A 20515-nucleotide genomic window follows, 5' to 3' on the forward strand; every position below is an offset into this window, starting at 1 on the left:
CTACAATCCAGCATTTCTCACTTTGTGCTTGATTCTGATTGATTCATCCATTTTATAGGATTACTTTAGAGTTTTCTGTTAAGTTTGTTTCATTTCAATTATGTACTGGCATCAAAAGTATCATTTTAAAGTATCATTTTACATGATTCTGAAAGTGTATTTTTACATTCCGAACTTTGGTGACATACAATCCTCCAACAAAGCCACCAATTTTAAAAATCATCAATTCATAAAACTCCTCATAAAAAAGCCACAAGTTACTGAGTGAGTTTTATCACAATATCCACTTGCAGTATACATGTACCACAGGTAAGATTTTGACAGCCAGTAGCCCTGCAAACATTTCAGAAATGAGACAACTTACACATCAGCACTAGCCATGAGTTTTTGAGGGTTCCCTGACTTGAATATCACCTCTTTGCTACACTTCAACAGATTTTCACCAAAGGAATCGCTGGAAATCACACATACAGACATATGATTAAAGCGTGATTTCAATGCACTCTAACTTCACATTTAATCTTACAAAACACATATATCCACAATTATTCAGGAGGTACTGCAGAAACAATAAATATCCTCCACCAATCTGATCATTTGGAATAACAGCTACATGTAGATATGTAACTTGCCACTTAAAGTACTAAGTCCTAATTCAATACAATGAACTATTTGGAAATAGAAGTCTCGAAGACTGCCGAGTCCAAATTTGAAAAACAAAAATAGCCATACAATTGCCGAAAATGGACGCAAGAACCCATAACTAGAATTTGATCTTATACAGATGTCATCAATGTACATACATATATTTTAACAGGGAAATACCTTTAGGCAAGAATGTTTACAATTGAAGCATTCAAATTTCACAGCAGAATGTTTTGTTCTTTTGTTTTTGTCAGAGAAAATATGGAATAAAGCTGTGGATAAATAACCAGGCTTTTAAAGTGAAACACTGTGTAAAACAGAGCAGTAGAATGGTGACTAGGAGATGTTAAAAAAAACTTACTAAGGATCCTCAATGAATAGGTCGAAGCAGCCTCTAGAAAACAACTGGTCAAACATTTTGAATGCTGGCACTGCCACTCTGTAAGAAAACAAGATTTCTGAAATTTCTGTCCACTGACAAAAAATATGCATAAAATAGAGAGGTTATTAAAAAATATAGAATATTTAAGCCTCAAAAATGAAGTGTTTTGACATAACTTAATTCTTCACTTCCCTTAAAATGATAATCTTCAGTCTGGAATAATGAAACAAAAACAAGCAAAAAAAAAGTTCAATAAATATTCCCTCTGCATTCTTGTGAAAGTATATAAATGAATAGATTTTGAGAAATGTTAATGAAAGACAATGTGTAAGGTTTCTATTGGAGCTGGTCTGGCAGCACCTTGCGGATGGTCGTAGGTTTCCCTGCGGTCTGCCAGATTTCCTCCCACCATAATGTTGGCTGCCGTCGTGTACGTGAAATGTTCTTGAATATGGCGTAAAATACCAAATAATTAAATAAATAAATATATTAAAACTAAATTCATGTTCTGAACAAAAAAAGCTGAGCAGTTTTTGGAATGAATGAATGGTTTATAAAGGCAAAAAAAAAAAAAAATGGCAATAATGCGGCCACATCTTGGTGGGAATGATGTTTAAACCAGAAAACAGTGATTGATATGACAACAATCCTTGGATAAATTGGATATGTTAATGTAGAAAATTTATATTTTATGATCTAAGCTAACAGTGTTTAACAAATGAATGACAATATTACCATCAACAAATAAATCAAATATTGATTTGACTAGGTAGAACCTTTGCTGAACATTCTACACGGTCAGCTAGGATATGTCTGATGCCAATACTGGGCATCACAAATAAAATATTTATTTGTTAGTTTATTTTTTTGCTTGGTGTTTACGCCACTCCCCAAAATATTCACTTTTGTGATGATAACCACCATTACTGAGGGAGGAAACCAGGTGGAGCCTAGGGGAAACGCATTAACATCTGCAGGTTGCTGGCAGACATTGCCATGTACAACCAGAGAGGAAGCCAGCGTGAGTTTGACTTCAACTCCCAAAGACCACATGTAATCAGTACCCTATTAGCACTTCCATTTCAAAAGTAATTCTGTGTATTTTAGGGTGGACGTCCAACATTTTTAGGTATACAGGTGCACACTTGGCATCAAAATGATGGAAATTGTCTTAACTTTGGGCATGTATGAGTCTTAATGATGAAAGTTTGATAATCTGGGTGAGAGGACACAAGGAGACAGGTGGTGATGAGGCTGTAACATCTTTTAGCGTTGTCAAGCATCCTTCCTTGCTGCCAGCACAGAAAGGTCCAGATTTTGACAGTCAACCTATGTCAAGATTTTTATGGCTGCTTTCTCACAGGTTTGGCCAGGTAAACACCAAAGTTTATTGGCCACAGAATTTTTTTGACTGAGTTACAGCACTAAGTGTTAACCTTGTTGCTTCTGGAAAATTAACAGAGGTCACCTGCACACTGGTGAGAGACTCCTGGGTCACTGTGCTGTGCTTGCAAGCCAGCTATCAGTCTCGGTCCAAGTTTCATGTCAATACACATGGGCATTTTGGTGACACACCTCAGAACAGAACAGTTGTATGGGAAAGCAGATGAATGGAAACACAAGGTACACATGTAAAACATGTACCCAAAAAGCTAATAATTCAGAAGAATTGCATAATTATGCATAGTTTATTTATATGTGTCTTTTAAATTTAGTTTCATTTGAATACACAAAGGGTATTTTTGAGATACTGGTGGAAAAAGAACACAGATGTATAATGAGATGGACAAATGAACAGATATAGAGCATTTTAATATTCTTGCATATAGGGTGCAAAAATATTCCATCAGGCTCGATATAAGAAACCGTGAAATACGCTATTTTTTCCTCGTTGAAATAACTGCAAGATAAATCCAATATGACTTTGACATTATTTGGTATTAATGCATCACATTGATCAATTGGTGGGTATGACTGTTTACCTGTCAGAGTCTTTGTAGTCCACAAACACCTGTAGTAAGGTGTCAGAGAAGATCATCAGCTTCTGTTTGTCTTTGGCCACAGTTCGTAAATACTCAAATAAGGCTTGACTGGAGGTTTTTACCTGAGGGAAGTAAGTGTGAGAGTGATGGACTAATTACTTGGCAAACAAATCATTATATTCTACTTAAGTGAAAACACTTCCCAACACCCCAGAGTACATTTGCCTTTTTTCCTGGTTCTGATTGATTCATTAGCCTTTATAAGATCACTGAAAGAGTTTTTTGTGAGGTTTGATTAATTTCTTACCAGAAAAACTTGTTAACATGGCGTTAGCATCAAAAGTATCATTTTAAGGCCTGTAGGTGCTTCTGAAAGAGCATTTTTACTGGCAAAAGCTTTGGTGAAATAGGCAGGAGATACATGAATTAAACACAAGTAGGCTGACAGAGCTTTTATGTATCTTGAATACCATCTTTCTACATCATCACAAACTGAAAAGCAAATTTACATGTAAGAGCTGATCAAGGCTAGATTTGAACCTACATAATCACGAGCAGGAGGCTGCACTATCCACACATCTCATGTTCATACTGCAGTGTTCACGCCACAGTATCAACTCTGTTCTTCTCCCTTCTGTACATTCATTACCAAGATAAAAGGACTACAGCATCGTCAGTAAAAGCAGAGCATGCTACAGTATCAACTCTGTTCTTCCCACTTCTGTACTTCCCACTTCTGTACATTCATTACCAATATAAAAGACTACAGCAAAGTCAGTAAAACCAGAGCATGCTACAGTATCAACTCTGTTCTTCCCACTTCTGTAGATTCATTACCAAGATAAAAGGACTACAGCATAGTCAGTGAAACCGGAGCATGCTACAGTATCAACTCTGTTCTTCTCACTTCTGTACATTCATTACCAAGATAAATGGACTACAGCATAGCCAGTTAAAATGGAGCAATTGCCAGCAGGGTGATAGTTAGAGCATCCATGAAAATCGTAGCAGCAAATGGTTATTTATTTACTTGAATGATGTTTTAGGCTATACTTGACAATAGTTCACATATACCACGGCAGCTAACGTTATGGTAGGAGGAAACAGGGCCACAGCATGGAGGAAATCCATGACAATCTACAGATTGCTTTCAGACCTTCCCATGTATATGTCGGACCAGACTTGAACTCAGGATGACCGCATTGGTGAGAGGACCTTGGGTCATTGTGCTGCACTAGCACACTAACCACTAGGCCATGGAAGCACATATGGATAAGATTTTTATCATTTATTACTTAATGTATGTTTGGTTAACCTTTTAACCACTAAATATATTTTGCATCCATTACAACAGGCCTTATACCAAGTGTGTTGACAAAAAGTTCAAGGCAGGAGAAACAGACAAACACACCCTATACATGTACCAGATTGGTCAGAGCCACTCACCAGAGATTCTGTCATCCCTCCCACACTAACGATCAGGCCCAGCAACACGTGATACATGTACGTGTCCAGAGCTAGTAAACGGGTAAAGGAAGGGAATGTCTCTGCAGGTGCTGCCCAGTTCATGAAAGCTACCTTTTCACTGCAACCAGAGAAAAATGAAGGACACATGTATTTTCAATGTGATCTACATATATTAAACAACCCTGCTCCTTTATTCATCGCTTACAAAACCCATTTACATACTTCAATCCATGGCAATATCTGTAACGATTCTTGAACAAAACCCTGGCTCTCAGTTTAATACTGGTCACCAGGACCGCTCTATGGCTCACTTAACTGAAGCATATGTCTCAACACAGCTGATGAGTGAGCCCATAGGCTCAAACCCACCTCTCACATGGAAATGTCTTTAAGGTTTATATATCGATTTATATCAGTGGATAATGATAAAGCACTGTGTTAAATATGGATAAAAATCAACAACATCAAAAAACATGAATAAATTAAAACATAAATAAATGAAGTAAATGAATTATAACATTATAACAAATAATACAATATATGACTTCCAGAATATCCCCTTTATATGATACCATCTTTAACTTGTAGCAAATGTTAATTTCTGCCATACCATATTTCTGGGGCTGTGCTGATAGGAAAAACTAATAAAGAAATATGACACATCACAAAATGACATCATACATTTAGATACTAATTTTTTGACTGGCTATGTTATAAGTAAATTGCATGTATGGTCAGTGGGAAGGTCTGTAGCAGCCTGCTGATGGTCGTGGGTTTACAGATGGTCGTGGGTTTACCCTGGGCTCTGCCCAGTTTCCTCCCACCATAATGCTAGCTGTGAAATAAGTGAAATATTCTTGAGTATGGCTGATGAAACAACCAATCAAATAAATAAATAAGCATGTCTTAAGAAAACATTTATGACATGATCAAAATTTCAACTATCTATGGTCCAGAAGTATGCTCTAAATATGTATCTCAAATTCCGGACTCAAAAGGATACAGAACTGACGCTGATTGGCGAACAGTGGGTATAGGATTGTCTGGGTTAAACTCTGCAGCCTTGGTCACGCTTGAATAAATCTGCCATACCTAAAAGTCAGCTTAGGCTAGGCATAGCCTGGTCATGTCTATCTCTCACACCAGCCAATCCGAATTGATTCAGCATCCCTTTAATGACTTTGTGGATCGAGCCCCTAATATATTCCCTCATGCTCCTTACCTGGGGAATAACTTCTCCAGTTCTTCTCTGTGGGGAATGTGGGGAACAGGTGGACTGAAAACAATCAAATCACAGATATCAGGAGAGTTAAGACAAGCTACTGTGTTTCACCTAAAGTCTGGCGTAAAAATGCGCTTTCAGAGAGACATAAAAACCGTAAAATGATACTTCTGATGTCAACACTTGAGTTTTTCTGATGAGAAATTCATCAAACTTCACAAGAATCTATGAGGTGAATCTAATAGGTGAATGAATCAATCAGAATCAAACAAAAGGTGTCACTTAAAAAATACTAAACTTCAGGTGAAATACAGTAAACATCATCATACAGGTATTGTCTGAATTGTGACTTTGGTCTACTATGTCGTACAGCTACATTGTACATTGTACAAGAATTGATAATTTTTTGTTTCCAAATGTAAACCGAAGTGCAACAAGTCAAAAGAGAAATACAAACATACAAGTGACAAACTTACTTGTAGTCTGTAAACAATGAATCTGTTTGGAACTGGCAACACTAACTTTGTCTTGCACATTCAATTATAAAGATGCTCCCACTGCACATTCTGGGTTTAATATTAATGAAGATTAGGCAAATCTATTCAAAGAATACCATTTAAGCTGTTTCTAACAAATCTACTGCTGACAAATCTTAACATATTGCTTGTGTTAAGTATTGTTTATATATGGTGTGATTGTGTGTGGATGATTGTGTTTGCTGTACCTGTGATGAAGCAGTGTAGAGAAGACCCCTCCAGCATGCGCTCTCGTACGATCTATCTTCTCACACGCCTGCTGAACCAAGTTACAGAATATCGCCTTTATCCTGAAATATCAATCATTAACCAACAGCTAGAGTAGTTTCTGGATAGCACAAGCACAGAACACTGGAGACATACATATGGCAACTGAAGACATTTTATTCACTAGTGTACACGTATCTATACATATAGTTGCAGTGTGGCCATGAGAGTAAATAACTAGAAAACAGAGAACACATTTTGATTTTACCCACATGCACATGTAAAGACAGCTTTACAAGGAGACAAAACCAGGGAAACTAAGACAATGTTACGATGTATGGGTATTAATGGTGACGTTTGAGTGAGGATAGAGCTTCACTGAAACGCATGAAGCATCAATGTGGCAGATGAAGTCTCAATAACAACAACAAAACTTCAGAGAGAGGATGATACTTCAGTGCAAAGGATGAAGCTTCGGTAAAAAGGATGGCGTTTCATTCACAAGGATGAAGTTTCAATGTGAACAATGATACTTCTGTGAGGGGGACAATGCTTCAGTGACAATGATGAATCTTATGTGACAATGATGAATCTTAAGTGACAATGAGGAATCTGTAATGGCAAAGATTAAGCTTTAGTGACAATAATAAAGCTTCAATGACCATGATGAAGCTTCATTGGCAGAGATGTAGGTTCAGCGATAATGATGAAGCTTTAGTGACACGGATGAATTTTCTGTGACAATGACGAAGTTTCAGTGACAATGATGCAACTGGAGCAAAAAGGTTGTAGCTTATGGAGAAATGAAAAGAATCCTGAGAAGTAAGAACAGATGTAGTATACAGGATCTGGGAGGTACTGTCTGCAACTGCTGATGCTGTTCAGAAAGATGGTGTTCAGAAGCAGCTGTGAGCACATGGATGACAAACGGACGCCTGTCATTGCCAGCCCTTCCCGGTTTAACTGATCTACCCCAGGCTGGGCAGTCATCAGTCACGCGGCCCAGGCTGTCACAAGTCGCCGGTTTTGGGTGACAGCAACATTGTCCTCCATGGCCAACAGATTAAACAGTTTTAGAGAACAGGGGGCAGGTGTCAACTAATCAAGGCAGTAGAATTAATGGTGAAGGGCAATTGATTAGGAATCAGGATGCAGAGTGGAGGCACCTGACACCGGACCATGTGATAGCTGCTTACAGAAAGTCATCGCTCAGTGGGACAAGCTGGCTCATGCTACAATACCATACGGGGTCAGATCTTACCGAGCCCATTCCTAAGCTATATCAAATAGTCTAATAGAAGCAATAGAAGCAAGGGTGTTTTTGCTCATTTATTGGGTTGAATATCACTTAAGCATTATTTTGGTCATAAGATAATAGTATCGCCTTTTAACTAGTTAGTCCTAATGTCTACATGTTAATAGTTCTACCTCACTGGAGTGTCATACTCAAAACAACCAGATACAGTATACTGGCACCCAGCTGACCCTTCCCTAATGAATGCATGAATGATTATGGCTTAATATTTCAGCAGTATCATGGCAATTCAATTTTCATTCAACAAAACTGGTCCAGATTCTAATCGAAAATTCAGCTGTCATATTGTTTTAAGATCCAAACTTACAATAAAACTGACAAAAGGCACACATGAGCACGTATAATGATACATCATCATATAAACACTTTCAATTTTTATTCTCAATGTTAAAAAGTATTCAACTGGAGTAAATTTGCAACTTTCACAGAACACTTGGCCAGTTTGGTGGGATCTTCCCGAGCTACGACTTACACAGACGGCTGGAGAAGAGCAGGATGAGACTGGGCCAGTCTACTGGTCAGTGTCTGAAAACCTGTCATGGCAGCTTCTCTTACCCTACAATACAGAAACAACCATCGCCTTCATACCCACTCAACACACTCCATCCTGTGAACAAGCACTATGTTTTCAACAGAAGTTTCCTGAGGATTATTTCTGTCATTTACAAACAGAATGTTCTTCGTTTTAATCGACGAGAGTGATATGGACAGTCTGTTACAGATAGTTGTCCATACTCATTTTGGATGCTTGTGCTAAGATCATTTGTTTTCCATTAAAATGGTGAGAATATCTTTATGTCAAAAGTTGGAAAGTGCATCCGCAACTGTTTCCAAAGGTTGGTGGTTTGTCCCAGGCACTAACTGACAGCGTAAGTGAACAATCCTTGAGTATGGCATAAAACAATAATCAAATAAATAAATAGATAAATTTGATTTACATGTTGTTCCTTATAAATTATACTGCTTACAGTTGATATACCATTAATAAGCATCTTCACACAAAAAGCAACTCAATTAATTTAAGAAATGAAAATGAGTAAAACTTTAATCTCACCATGCTCCAACATCCCCTCGGCTGTCAAGTGTGTAATCAGACATGACAGTGATGAATATCTGATAGATGTCGGCCACATTGTCTGTATTGAGCACATGGTTACCTGAACCTTCTGGGTCAACATCTACAGTACAACTCACGCTGAAAAGACACGGGGAAAAACTGGAACACTGGATCTCCCATATGTAGTCTAATACTGATATACAGAATCTCACAAATCTCCATTTCTGCATTTATATTAACTAAAACTGAAACCACAGAATATTCCTTTCAAAGTTTTCAACACTTGTACTTTGACTTCCATCAAAAAGGAAATCACTGCTTCAGACAAGCGAACGTGTATAAATACTTATAAGTACTTGTACTGGTTCTGAGAAGACACTGATTTCTTAATGGAACTTTTCCACAGTAACACTGAAAATACAAAACACACTCCTATCTTCAATGGTAATTTCATAAGTTTGTTTTCGTGTATTACCCACCTTCACTGGCATCAAAACTTTGGACCAGGTGACCAAAATTAGTGATTTCAATGAGATTTTTACATCTACATGTATGTTGTTCCATTTTCAGCACACAGAATTTCCTTAAAAAGTAGACATTGATAGCTTTTTCCATGCAGATATACATGTAAATGTTTAAAGGTATTGCTAGTATTCACCTAGTAATGGCCTTCAGGGCATCCCTTCGAGACTCTGCCCACTTCTCTTGTTTGACTGTAACAGTGGCCGTCTGGATTAAACTGGCTAAAACTGGCTTCAGCTTTCCCTCCAACATGAATTTGGGTAACGCACCTATGGCTAGGGCATAGCCCCTCCTGTGAAGCAATAATGATAGACAAGACTAGATACCTGTTTCCAGTGAGACATCCAGGTCTTGTGAGTGTGTGTAGGGGAGGAGGGATAAACAAAAGCATGCTATGATAAAGGATTGCAATGCTCATAAGTCAAACACAATTCAGCAAATTCGGTACAACTTATGTGACACCCGAAACTGTACATAAGCTCGAGCACAGTTTCATAAATACATACAAAAAACTAGGACTGAGCTAAACTATGGGCTGTCACTCTGTCAAGTATCATTCTGCTGATGCATATTCAAAACTGCTATCCAGCTTCATGCATTAACAACGTTGTCACAGAAGAAACTGTTACACAGAATACCTCATCACCCTGACCTTGTAATAACACTAAAAATCCTGTTGAAACAAATACCACTGATGCCTTGTCTTGTCTTAAGGGAAAATCTTCTGAGATGAAAATATCAGGCGAGGGCCTGTCTAATACAGAGAATGTGCCTAATAGATATGGAGAATATGTCCAATAAATATGAAGAATGTGCCTAATAAATATGGAGAATATGTCCAATAAATATGGAGAATGTGATTAATAAATATGGAGAATGTGGCTAATAAATATGGAGAATGTGCTGAATAGATATGGAGAATGTGCCTAATAAATATGGAGAATGTGACTAATAAATATGGAGAATGTGCCTAATAAATATGGAGAATGTGCCTAATAAATATGGAGAATGCGCCCAACAAATATGGAGAATGTGCTTAATAAATATGGAGAATATGTCCAATAAATATGGAGAATGTGCCTAATAAATATGGAGAATGTGGCTAATAAATATGGAGAATGTGCCTAATAAATATGGAGAATGTGCCTAATAAATATGGAGAATATGTCCAATAAATATGGAGAATGTGCCTAATAAATATGGAGAATGTGGCTAATAAATATGGAGAATGTGCTGAATAGATATGGAGAATGTGCCTAAAAAAATATGGAGAATGTGCCTAATAAATATGGAGAATATGTCCAATAAATATGGAGAATGTGCCTAATAAATATGGAGAATGTGCCTAATAAATATGGAGAATGTGCTGAATATATATGGAGAATGTGCCTAATAAATATGGAGAATGTGCCTAATAAATATGGAGAATATGTCCAATAAATATGGAGAATGTGCCTAATAAATATGGAGAATGTGACTAATAAATATGGAGAATATGTCCAATAAATATGGAGAATGTGGCTAATAAATATGGAGAATGCGCCCAACAAATATGGAGAATGTGCCAAACAAATATGGAGAATGTGCCTAATAAAGAGAATGTGCCAAATAAATATGGACAATGTGTCTCTAATACATATGCACAATGTGACTAATAAATATGGAAATATGTGTCTCATAAAAAGGAGAATCCACATTTTGCTGGCAGACCATAACCTACAACCATCCACAGGTTACTGATAGGCCTCTACATGTACGACCGGAAAAGAAGCAAGCATGAGCTGGGCTCATAGTGGTCTCACCCGTGAATGGCTTCAAGGCTTTTGTGCTGCACTTGCACACAAACCACTAGGCCACAGAGGCCCCTCCAGCATGGACATGCTGGGTGGGGATGTTGCCTTCTGTGGGAAGCCTGAGTAAAGTAAACTGACAATTGAATGAGTGAGTGAGTGAGTGAGTGAGTGAGTGCTTGGGGGTTTAACGTCGTACCCAACAATCTTTCAGTCATATGACGACGAAGGAATCCTTAGAGTGCATGTAATGTGCCTCCTTGTTGCAGGACGGATTTCCACTGCTCTTTTATCTAGTGCTGCTTCACTGAGACTCCTTATCAAAGACAAGTAAGCTGTCCAGCCTGAGCCATTATACCGATATGGGTCAACCAGTCGTTGCACTATCGCCATCATACTGAACGCGAAGCGAGGAAGTTACAACTTCCTCTTTTAAGGTCTTTTGTGTGACTTGACCCAGGAATGACCCTGGATCTACCACTTTCGAAGCGGGTGCTCTACCTATTGAGCTATCAGGGCTGGTCAAACTGACAATTGATGAGATAAAGTAGATGTTCAGTGCAACAAAGGTCGAGCATGAAGGACGACAATATATAATGGCAGTATCAGCATTACTGTACTCTTGAAAACACATCAATCACTTTGTACACCACATTCTAATGAATAACCCAGCATTAATATGATTCACTATTGTATATAAGCTATGTGGACTCTGCTCTATACAAACATACTTAGCCTGGTCAAACACATCTACAATTCTTGATAATGATGAAACTTGTTTGCACAAGTAGTCCCTTTCCAGTAATATTAATGACTGTGCTTACGCTGAGCCACTGACCTGATCACTGCCGATGCAATACACCAACAACAAACACTACACTGTAGTCTGCTACAAGAAATGCTTGACTTTTGCTTTTAGATGTCATAGAAACATCAGTTGTCCATTCTGAAAGTTAGTTTTTGATTCTGTTTGTTTTTAAAGGGCCAGTAAACCATTCCTGACAGGAAACTAGCATGTGCTATGAAGTTGAATCTACATGTACTTCTTCTAATTACAAGACAACATTGCTGGTATGTTGTGTACAAATGTATGAGTGCTACATCAGAAAGTAGACATTATATATACTTCACAGCTGACTATAACTACAGTCAGACAACTCTCTGTGCCATAAGCTCCAATGCTAGCCCTGATGGCATGAAGGGCCAGACCTCAGACATATGTACTCTGCATCCACATGTGATAAACCTTCCTGATGGTCCGTATTGATTGGTTAAACTCCTAGTCTCAGCTAACAGCACGCCATCAACCATTGATTTACCCACAGATGCCATTGTCTCTAGCAAATATATATCCAAATAAATCTCATTTAGATTTTCGTTCCAGACAATTGGCTCAGTGTTGTCACTTAACCAATTTGTACAAGGACTCTTTGCCTGAAGGCTGTCACAGTTTAACCTGGTCAGTACTCAACACTCACCCTCCACTTCTGGTATTTAAATGTAAGAACAAAGAGAACACTTACAAAAAATATCAACAAAATAAATATTAGTACTCATCTTCCATATTAATCTCTTTTCGCTCCATATATAATCACCTGTCAGAAATTAATCCATCCTGAATGAGAACTCCTGAACTCCTATACATTTCTGCTACCTCCCCACAAAGCTTTCCAACATTTGGCCTAACATTATCAGTAGCATAGATACATAACTTACATACACAGCCTTCATGTACTTTCATATATCTTGGATTGTTTATTTAGTTTTAATACTTTTACGGTAAAGTCATCATATCTAGTACATGCACCAATCTCCACGTTTCCCAGTTATTTTCCTTACACTGAGATTATCACACTTTCCTTACACTGAGATTATCACACTTCACAATTTGAAGTGATTTCAATATTTATCTGTTTAATGCATAGTGGTGTTGGTAATGATATGCAAATCGCATCCATTCACGCAGCTCTTATTACAGACTTACACTTAGAAGTGGCAACATACATTGTGGGAGTCATTGTCAATCACAGCAAAGGCCCGATCCAACCACCAGCTGTTTTGTTGATTGTTTGTAATTTCTTTCCACACTAAATCAAAGTGTTGTACAATTCACTGAAAAGCACCTGCATGACTTTTTGGCACATGTATTTCACTGTATGGAAATATACATGTATGAATCTCTGTCTGCAACGTTAGATTTCAATTCACAATTGTAACAACAATTATTCCAAGCACAATGTCAACAAAACTGAAGTGATGGAATGATAAATTCTGTAAGGTACCGGTCGATATATATGTCAATATGAGCTCTCATAAAATGGGGGCAAAAATGGACTGAAGTTCTGCACTAATGTACTAATTTTAAAACAATTCCAATATAAAACTGGTGAAGCAGAATTTTTTATACGGCAGTTGCGCTAATGGTTTGTTTATAATCTGTAGAATGTGACAGACTCAGTCATGGCTTGGTTCACTAAGATGATGGCAGCTGCCTCAGCTATATCTCATGTGATATTTGAGCATGTTTTCCTGAGACATGAAATCCAGGCCACAGTTTCAGAAGGGGCTTGTATAACAATGTGAATGCTTGTATTTCCAGGCATTGAACCTTCTCTGGAAGAACTGTGCACATCTGCCTATGCCTGTATGTCCTATCAGTTCTTGTTGTATCACTGTGCACATGTGCCTATATGTCCTATCAGTTCTTGTGGTATCACTGTGCACATGTGCCTATATGTCCTATCAGTTCTTGTGGTATCACTGTGCACATGTGCCTATATGTCCTATCAGTTCTTGTGGTATCACTGTGCACATCTGCCTATGCCTATATGTCCTATCAGTTCTTGTGGTATCACTGTGCACATCTGCCTATATGTCCTATCAGTTCTTGTGGTATCACTGTGCACATGTGCCTATATGTCCTATCAGTTCTTGTGGTATCACAAGCGAATGGCATGGGTTCTACCCAATAACAGGTTAATCCTGTCCATGCACACTTAACAGCTCTTTGGAGTATTCCCTTTAAAATGGGCAACTATGTGTGCTTATACCCCACCCAAGCTACATGTAAGCCTCCTTCAGTCAAAGCCCATGTGGTGTGGCTTATTTGTTAGCTACAGGATGTTTAACACCTCTCCTTAATAGTTCATGGTAAAAAATATGGGGTGAAGTCTGAATTCAGAAATACATTAATTATCTCACTTGGGATACAAAATAATAAAAAAACATTTATAACAAATAAAAGTGTGCCTGCTGAACAATGGCTTGTTTATCCCCAACAAACAACTTTTTAATGAAAAAGTTTAATGAAAAAAAATTTTATGCATATTAATTGGGGATGACATCACTGCCATGCATGTTGTAAATCTATGTAATTAACTGTTGGTAGATGACTTGCATGCAATGTCACCATATATCAAATGTTATTACTAATCTTGGTTATTCTACCAAGCTATGCTCAAGGCCATATATATGTAACAGTAGGTGTACAATAATATTACATCTATCATTCCAGAAATAAGCATGTAATTAACCCTGGTAGTTATTAGAAATGCTTGATCTTCACCACTCATAAATTTTACTTCACTTAAACAACACTAAAGTATTGCTGATTTGACATTGAGCAATGCCCAGTAAATCACTGAAAATAAGGAACTAACTTCAAGTTTCATACATTCATCCTGATCAGTGACTAAGTACCTCTCTACAAAAGAAAGCAAGCCTTCACATGTAAAATGTACATATTGGATTTCTCATAACAGGAAAACCTTTTCAGAAAACTTTTCATAACAGGAAAACCTTTCCGGAAATGTCTTTAATAAATAAAAGTCTAAAATATCTTTGAATTTAATTAAAATGAATTATTAAATTTGGAAGGGCTTGCAGCAACCTGCAGTTGGTCATGGATTCCCCCCCACCCCACCCATCACTATGCGGTTCCTTCTACCATAATGCTGGCTGCCATCATTTAAGTGAAATATTCTTCAGTATGGCAATGAAATAAATAAAGTTAAGCCATTGGTATTAATCAGTTTTAAGGATCTAACCTGAATGTCTATGTAAGAGAATATGGCTGTGTGTAACCACTATTCTGTGTTGCTAGATCAATCTTAATTTCCCTATACACAGTTTACCGACAAACAGGAAAAGAAGGGTGGGGTGGCGGTAATATATTCGGATCTTTGAGACAATTATAAATAAAGCATGTATATTCAGTCTCAGTGCAATAGATAACATTTGCCTCATTGAGACGGCTGTTGTTTAGTTTGCGGTTCCCATCAGGCTGTATGTGAACTGTCAACGGACAAACATTCAGTAGGACAATACACCCTGGAACAACTGGCAGATCAATGTCCAGAACCGTGGGCCGGGTACAGACAGGTAGATGGGAATGCAACATTAATAGGATGGATCTACATGCTGACAACCATACAATTAAATCTGTACACAACCGGCCGAGGTGCAATCATGGGACACAACTCTGGCTGGACAAACACAGCAAGCTGACATATTACAATCAATACCTCATGCACTCATGTTTAAACAATGGCCTGGCAGAGGCCTGGTTCATACAGCCCTATTCTATAGTTTCACAAACACAACAGCAGAAAACACACCAACCCTATTAAAACTATGAAACAGAAAAATCTAATGCAAAAATCAGTAATGGCACTTCAATCATTCAGTATTCTGTCAGAAATTTCTGATTTTATCCATTAACACAGTTACATATCAGACCTAATAAATACACATATGCCAGAATCAGAGTTAGGAAGATGGTAATAATAGTGAATGTTTTTCTTTTCAGTAAGTTGCTACAGTGCTACTTTTAGCTGATCTTCCCCTGGGTGAAGCCATATGCACATCCTCATATGTCCATACAAAAACCTGACTGAAAATAAATAAAATCTTAGACCAAAAAATTATAAACCAAATGGAAAGTAAAAATGTTTTCTGTCTGAAAAACATACAGTCTATTTTTATTTCATCCTGATAATGGTGGCTAGAGTTAGCTGCTGTATAAAAAGAAAGGCATTGTGGAGGAAATGAATTGCACCATAACTAATAACAGATGACTTGTTAAACTCAAAGGCCCACAAGTTCTTAAAAAGTTACTGTTGAATAAATTGCCAATGTTGGAATCTATTATATTCATACAAAGTGCATATGAATAACCCAATGACAATCAGATATTCACACAAAGTTCATATGAAAAATCCAATGACAATCAGATGTCCATACAAAGTGCATATGAATACTCCAATGACAATCAGATGTGCATACAAAGTAACAGTTAATTACAACTTCTGAGAAAACAATGCTTTCAAAAGAATCATACCTTGTAGTCTCCACAGTTGACCTCAACTGCATCAGGTATTTCTCAATTATCTTCTCTGAAAAATGAACAAGAAGTTAATTACATAATCTGACAGATGTTTACAACCAAATCTGAATTCAGGCAATGCAAATTTGTGAAATGCAGAATTGTACAAAATTGCAATGATTTGTTACATCGTGTAAGGCAGGAAATGAAATACTGAACTTAGTGCTCAGTCACTTCAGTGTTTATTTTTGGTCTTAAGTTTGATAAATTTCTTCTCAGACAAACTTAGGTGTTGGCACCAAAGTGTCAGTATTAGGCATTTCAGTGTTTCTCAATGTGCATTTTTACAGGCCAGACTTTGGGCATCCTGTCATAGTCACAAGTGTCCAAGGCAATTGCTTAAGGCTGGTCCTAGAGGTGCAATAAATTCCTCCTTGGCAAATTCTGGTCATCAAAGAAATGCAATGTAGTGTGTGTTTGGCCACAGTTTTTTTCAAATATATTCACGTATATTTCATCCTCAATCAAGACAAGCACACAACAGATCAGCATAAGTCTGCACCTGACTCTATTACCTCTCTGTATTCGCCATATGTCTACAACACTGGCTGGTATTCACCAACTGGTTGATGTACTGAAAGTTGGACAGTAGTTGTTCCATGGATCTAAAGGCTGGTTGCTAAATAATCTAACAATGTGTCCCTCTCCCAAACAAGAAAAAACAGTAGTTACTCCTCAATAAAGATTACAATGTTTTCATTGCAAAATGATAATAATACAGTATTATGTAGCTTCAGTAATTATGTACTGTACATGTATATATTCTGTGTACCAACCTTGTTTGGCTGGGTCAGCCCCTCCCCCTGCCTGTGTATAATACTCTGTGAAAAACGCTGAGATAGCACTCGCAGCTGCAGTCTGTAGGGAGATAAATGGTACGACTGTGTTTACCATATTTTACGCTTTACTCAAGAATATTTTGACAGTGGCCAGCAATATGGTGGGAGGAAACCAGAGTTTATCATAGTGTAGTGTTAGACAGTATTAATTCAGCTAAAAGAAAACTTCCACTTGCAAACTTAGCAAGAGTACTGGTTATTATGGAATCTACAAATATATTAATACAAATGTACAAAGACATTGGTAAAATTGGTACAAAGACATTGGGGGAGGGTATGCCTCAGTGAACTAAATCATAATGACTGCCATTTGACATACCCGGATCTCTGGCTCTCTGTGTGCCAAACAATCATCAATCAGCTCTTGCCATAAATCTGTAACAGATACATGTAGAAAAGTTGAGCTTTTAGTAACCCTATTATGTCAGCATACAGCACTACACAACTTGTGGTTTACTATTTCACTGCTGTACATCATCATTCAGTACCATTACAAAGTCACCAACTCTAGTCACCAGCCCATTTGCTCATCACACCCTACACCTACATAACCGTTTATTGAAGTCGTTTGTGTTCATGATGTAATCTCTGAGAATTCATGGTATTTAAGTCAGAGAAAAACATAGTACCAGTTTGCTAAGTGTCACATGATATTTATTTAATGCTGTTTTACAAGGTAAATGCACTTACACGTACAAGTGTATAAACCCTGCATAGCAGTGGACCTTGTTTATGCTTTGTTTATGTCACTTCACTTTATCAAATCACTGCAATATATAGACAATTTGTGTTGAAAACTCAATACAGGCAGATTTTAAGGAGAGAACCATTAGATCCTGGCCATTTCTGTCTCGGCGGTCTTGACTGAGGACGTGTTCGTAAAAGCTGCCAGAAATGGACAAACACAGCTAAATGCAAGCACTTCGAACTAGACATGATTTGATCTCCTTCGCATCAGTGATCCAAGCTACTTTGCTACTGAGCAGCAGTTATTAGTACAGGTAAATAATGTAGCCTATATATCCACTGGGTCACAAGAAGGCTCATGATATTTCATGTGCAATGATTATACAGTCATATTTATGTTTATGAATGGGGCAAACATGACGTACAAAATATCGAAAAAAAAAAATATGTTGCTTTATGAAACTAGGCCCTGATTATGTCAGAGTACTGAGAGTTAACCCTCAACCTTCGCTAAGTATCAGACAAAAGTCACGAGCTGGATTCAACCATGTGATCTCATTTGCTCTGGGGCTTGAAAGTCTTACCTATGACAGGGTCTTTATGGTATGGCATCTTAGATAAGGATAGCTTCTCTATGAGACTGCTCACTGACAAATACACACAACAGGATTAAACAGTAAGTAAATGTTGTATAATATACAGTAACACAAAGATATATGCCGTTACCATAGTAACTTACTGTGAGAAACTTGTTTTATATGGTTTTGTTATGGACTAGATCTATACAATGGCTGAAGTTTCACAATGTTCTAAAACAAAGAGTAATTACATATCTCACCCTTAGCAGTACTATAACCATTGACACAATCTACAACTTACCCTAATTCTTCTAATATTTGGAACAGATATAAGAAGTGTTGAGTGTACCATTTTTTTACCAGCCTTTTGGAAAAGTATAGATATGAGTATGTTGTTCATTAGATGGTCCACGAAAAGAAACTCAATATTCCCGCTAGAATTACATATATACTGGCTAAAATGAGCAGACCAGGTGTCCCAAATTTGAGAAGAAATAGGGTAGTACTGATGCCAACCAGTTATTTAAGCAAGATCTCACCACTTCTATTTATTAATTTGATGGGAAATATTATTGATTCAAGGTGTTTCACACTTATATAAGGGACTTCACAAGTGAAACAAACACATACTTCCTCAGACAGCATCTTGTTCCTGTACAGACCCTGTACCAAGGCAACTCAGATACTTGTATACATGGTTTATGTGTGGTACCATCTATCATAAAACCATCTACATGCTACACCATTATTCTGGTAAGCTAAGATCTTACCTGCCTTCCTCATGAGTTCACCACCGAGGCCACGGAACAGCTTACCATCATACAGCTGAAACAACACGGAATCCCATAAAGTGTCATACCATAAGGGCCCTCAATACACAAGTTCACGACAAAAACAAGATGCAGTAATGACGCAGATGAACGTACATGTGTAACTTCGGAAAAGTTTTAGATGAGCTCAAAATGTATCCACTGAGAACGGCTGCTGCATCGGATGATGATACACCATAATGAATTCCACTTGACACATGTACACATGACAGTGGGTGACCACAAACATAGATGACACATGTACACATACAGTGTATGAGAGTGGGTAACCACAAACATAGATGACACATGTACACATATGAGAGTGGGTGACCACAAACATAGATGACACATGTACACATATGAGTGTGGGTGACCACAAACATAGATGACACATGTACACATATGAGAGTGGGTGACCACAAACATAGATGACACATGTACACATACAGTGTATGAGAGTGGGTGACCACAAACATAGATGACACATGTACTTAATATTGGATAAAAAAGAAAACTTACTGTTTTTGCAATATCCTTCAGTCCACTCACAGTTTTGGTGTCTAATAACTTTGTAACAGGTCTGAAATGAACAGAAAAAACAAATTCTGAGCACAATTTTCTGTTTAGTCAGATAAAATTATACTTTCTGTGAAGCCCTGATAATCTGATTGGCCCACCCAACCTATGTTGTTTTGTCTCCAACTTATAAAGGTGCACAAATCCCACTGAAAGCTGCTCTTTAAAATGCAAAAACGCTGGGGATAGGATAACAACTAATACATATGTAAATGTAGGATATGGTACTCCTCTGGTTGTGTCTTTATGGCAGGGGACACTACTTCGTTAATTTTCAGAACTTCGTATTACTCACAAAAACAAGGCTTATATAGCTCTAGTACACTTTATGGATATACTGAAAGGGCTCAACCTAAAAAAATGACAAAGAGAATATAAGCTTAAAAACTCTAGTCTGAAATGTAAATTCATAGTCTCCAATTTAGACTTTTCCCATGGAGACATACAGAAAATAGGAAAAGAATGAAAAAAAGTTCAAAATTGTGTGCATACAGTTTAGTGTTAATCATTGCACA

General features: G+C 37.5%; 1 protein-coding gene across 1 annotated transcript in view; it reads right to left on the minus strand.

Annotated features, from left to right (window-relative positions):
• The window catches only part of LOC135481759 (tubulin-specific chaperone D-like), a 46658-nt gene that overhangs the window by 12775 nt on the left and 13368 nt on the right, over nt 1–20515 (minus strand). The window contains exons 20-34 of the mRNA XM_064761442.1: nt 19944–20004; nt 19383–19437; nt 18619–18681; nt 17667–17722; nt 17285–17366; nt 16464–16518; nt 9472–9627; nt 8811–8951; nt 8229–8312; nt 6423–6524; nt 5699–5752; nt 4456–4594; nt 3010–3131; nt 1007–1084; nt 365–454 (exon numbers count right to left, since the gene is read on the minus strand). Of these exons, the coding sequence (XP_064617512.1) occupies nt 365–454; nt 1007–1084; nt 3010–3131; nt 4456–4594; nt 5699–5752; nt 6423–6524; nt 8229–8312; nt 8811–8951; nt 9472–9627; nt 16464–16518; nt 17285–17366; nt 17667–17722; nt 18619–18681; nt 19383–19437; nt 19944–20004 (1338 nt within the window). The remainder of the gene's footprint in view (nt 1–364; nt 455–1006; nt 1085–3009; nt 3132–4455; nt 4595–5698; nt 5753–6422; nt 6525–8228; nt 8313–8810; nt 8952–9471; nt 9628–16463; nt 16519–17284; nt 17367–17666; nt 17723–18618; nt 18682–19382; nt 19438–19943; nt 20005–20515) is intronic.

Source organism: Liolophura sinensis, chromosome 1, assembly GCF_032854445.1.
Source record: "Liolophura sinensis isolate JHLJ2023 chromosome 1, CUHK_Ljap_v2, whole genome shotgun sequence".
Taxonomy (NCBI): domain Eukaryota; kingdom Metazoa; phylum Mollusca; class Polyplacophora; order Chitonida; family Chitonidae; genus Liolophura; species Liolophura sinensis.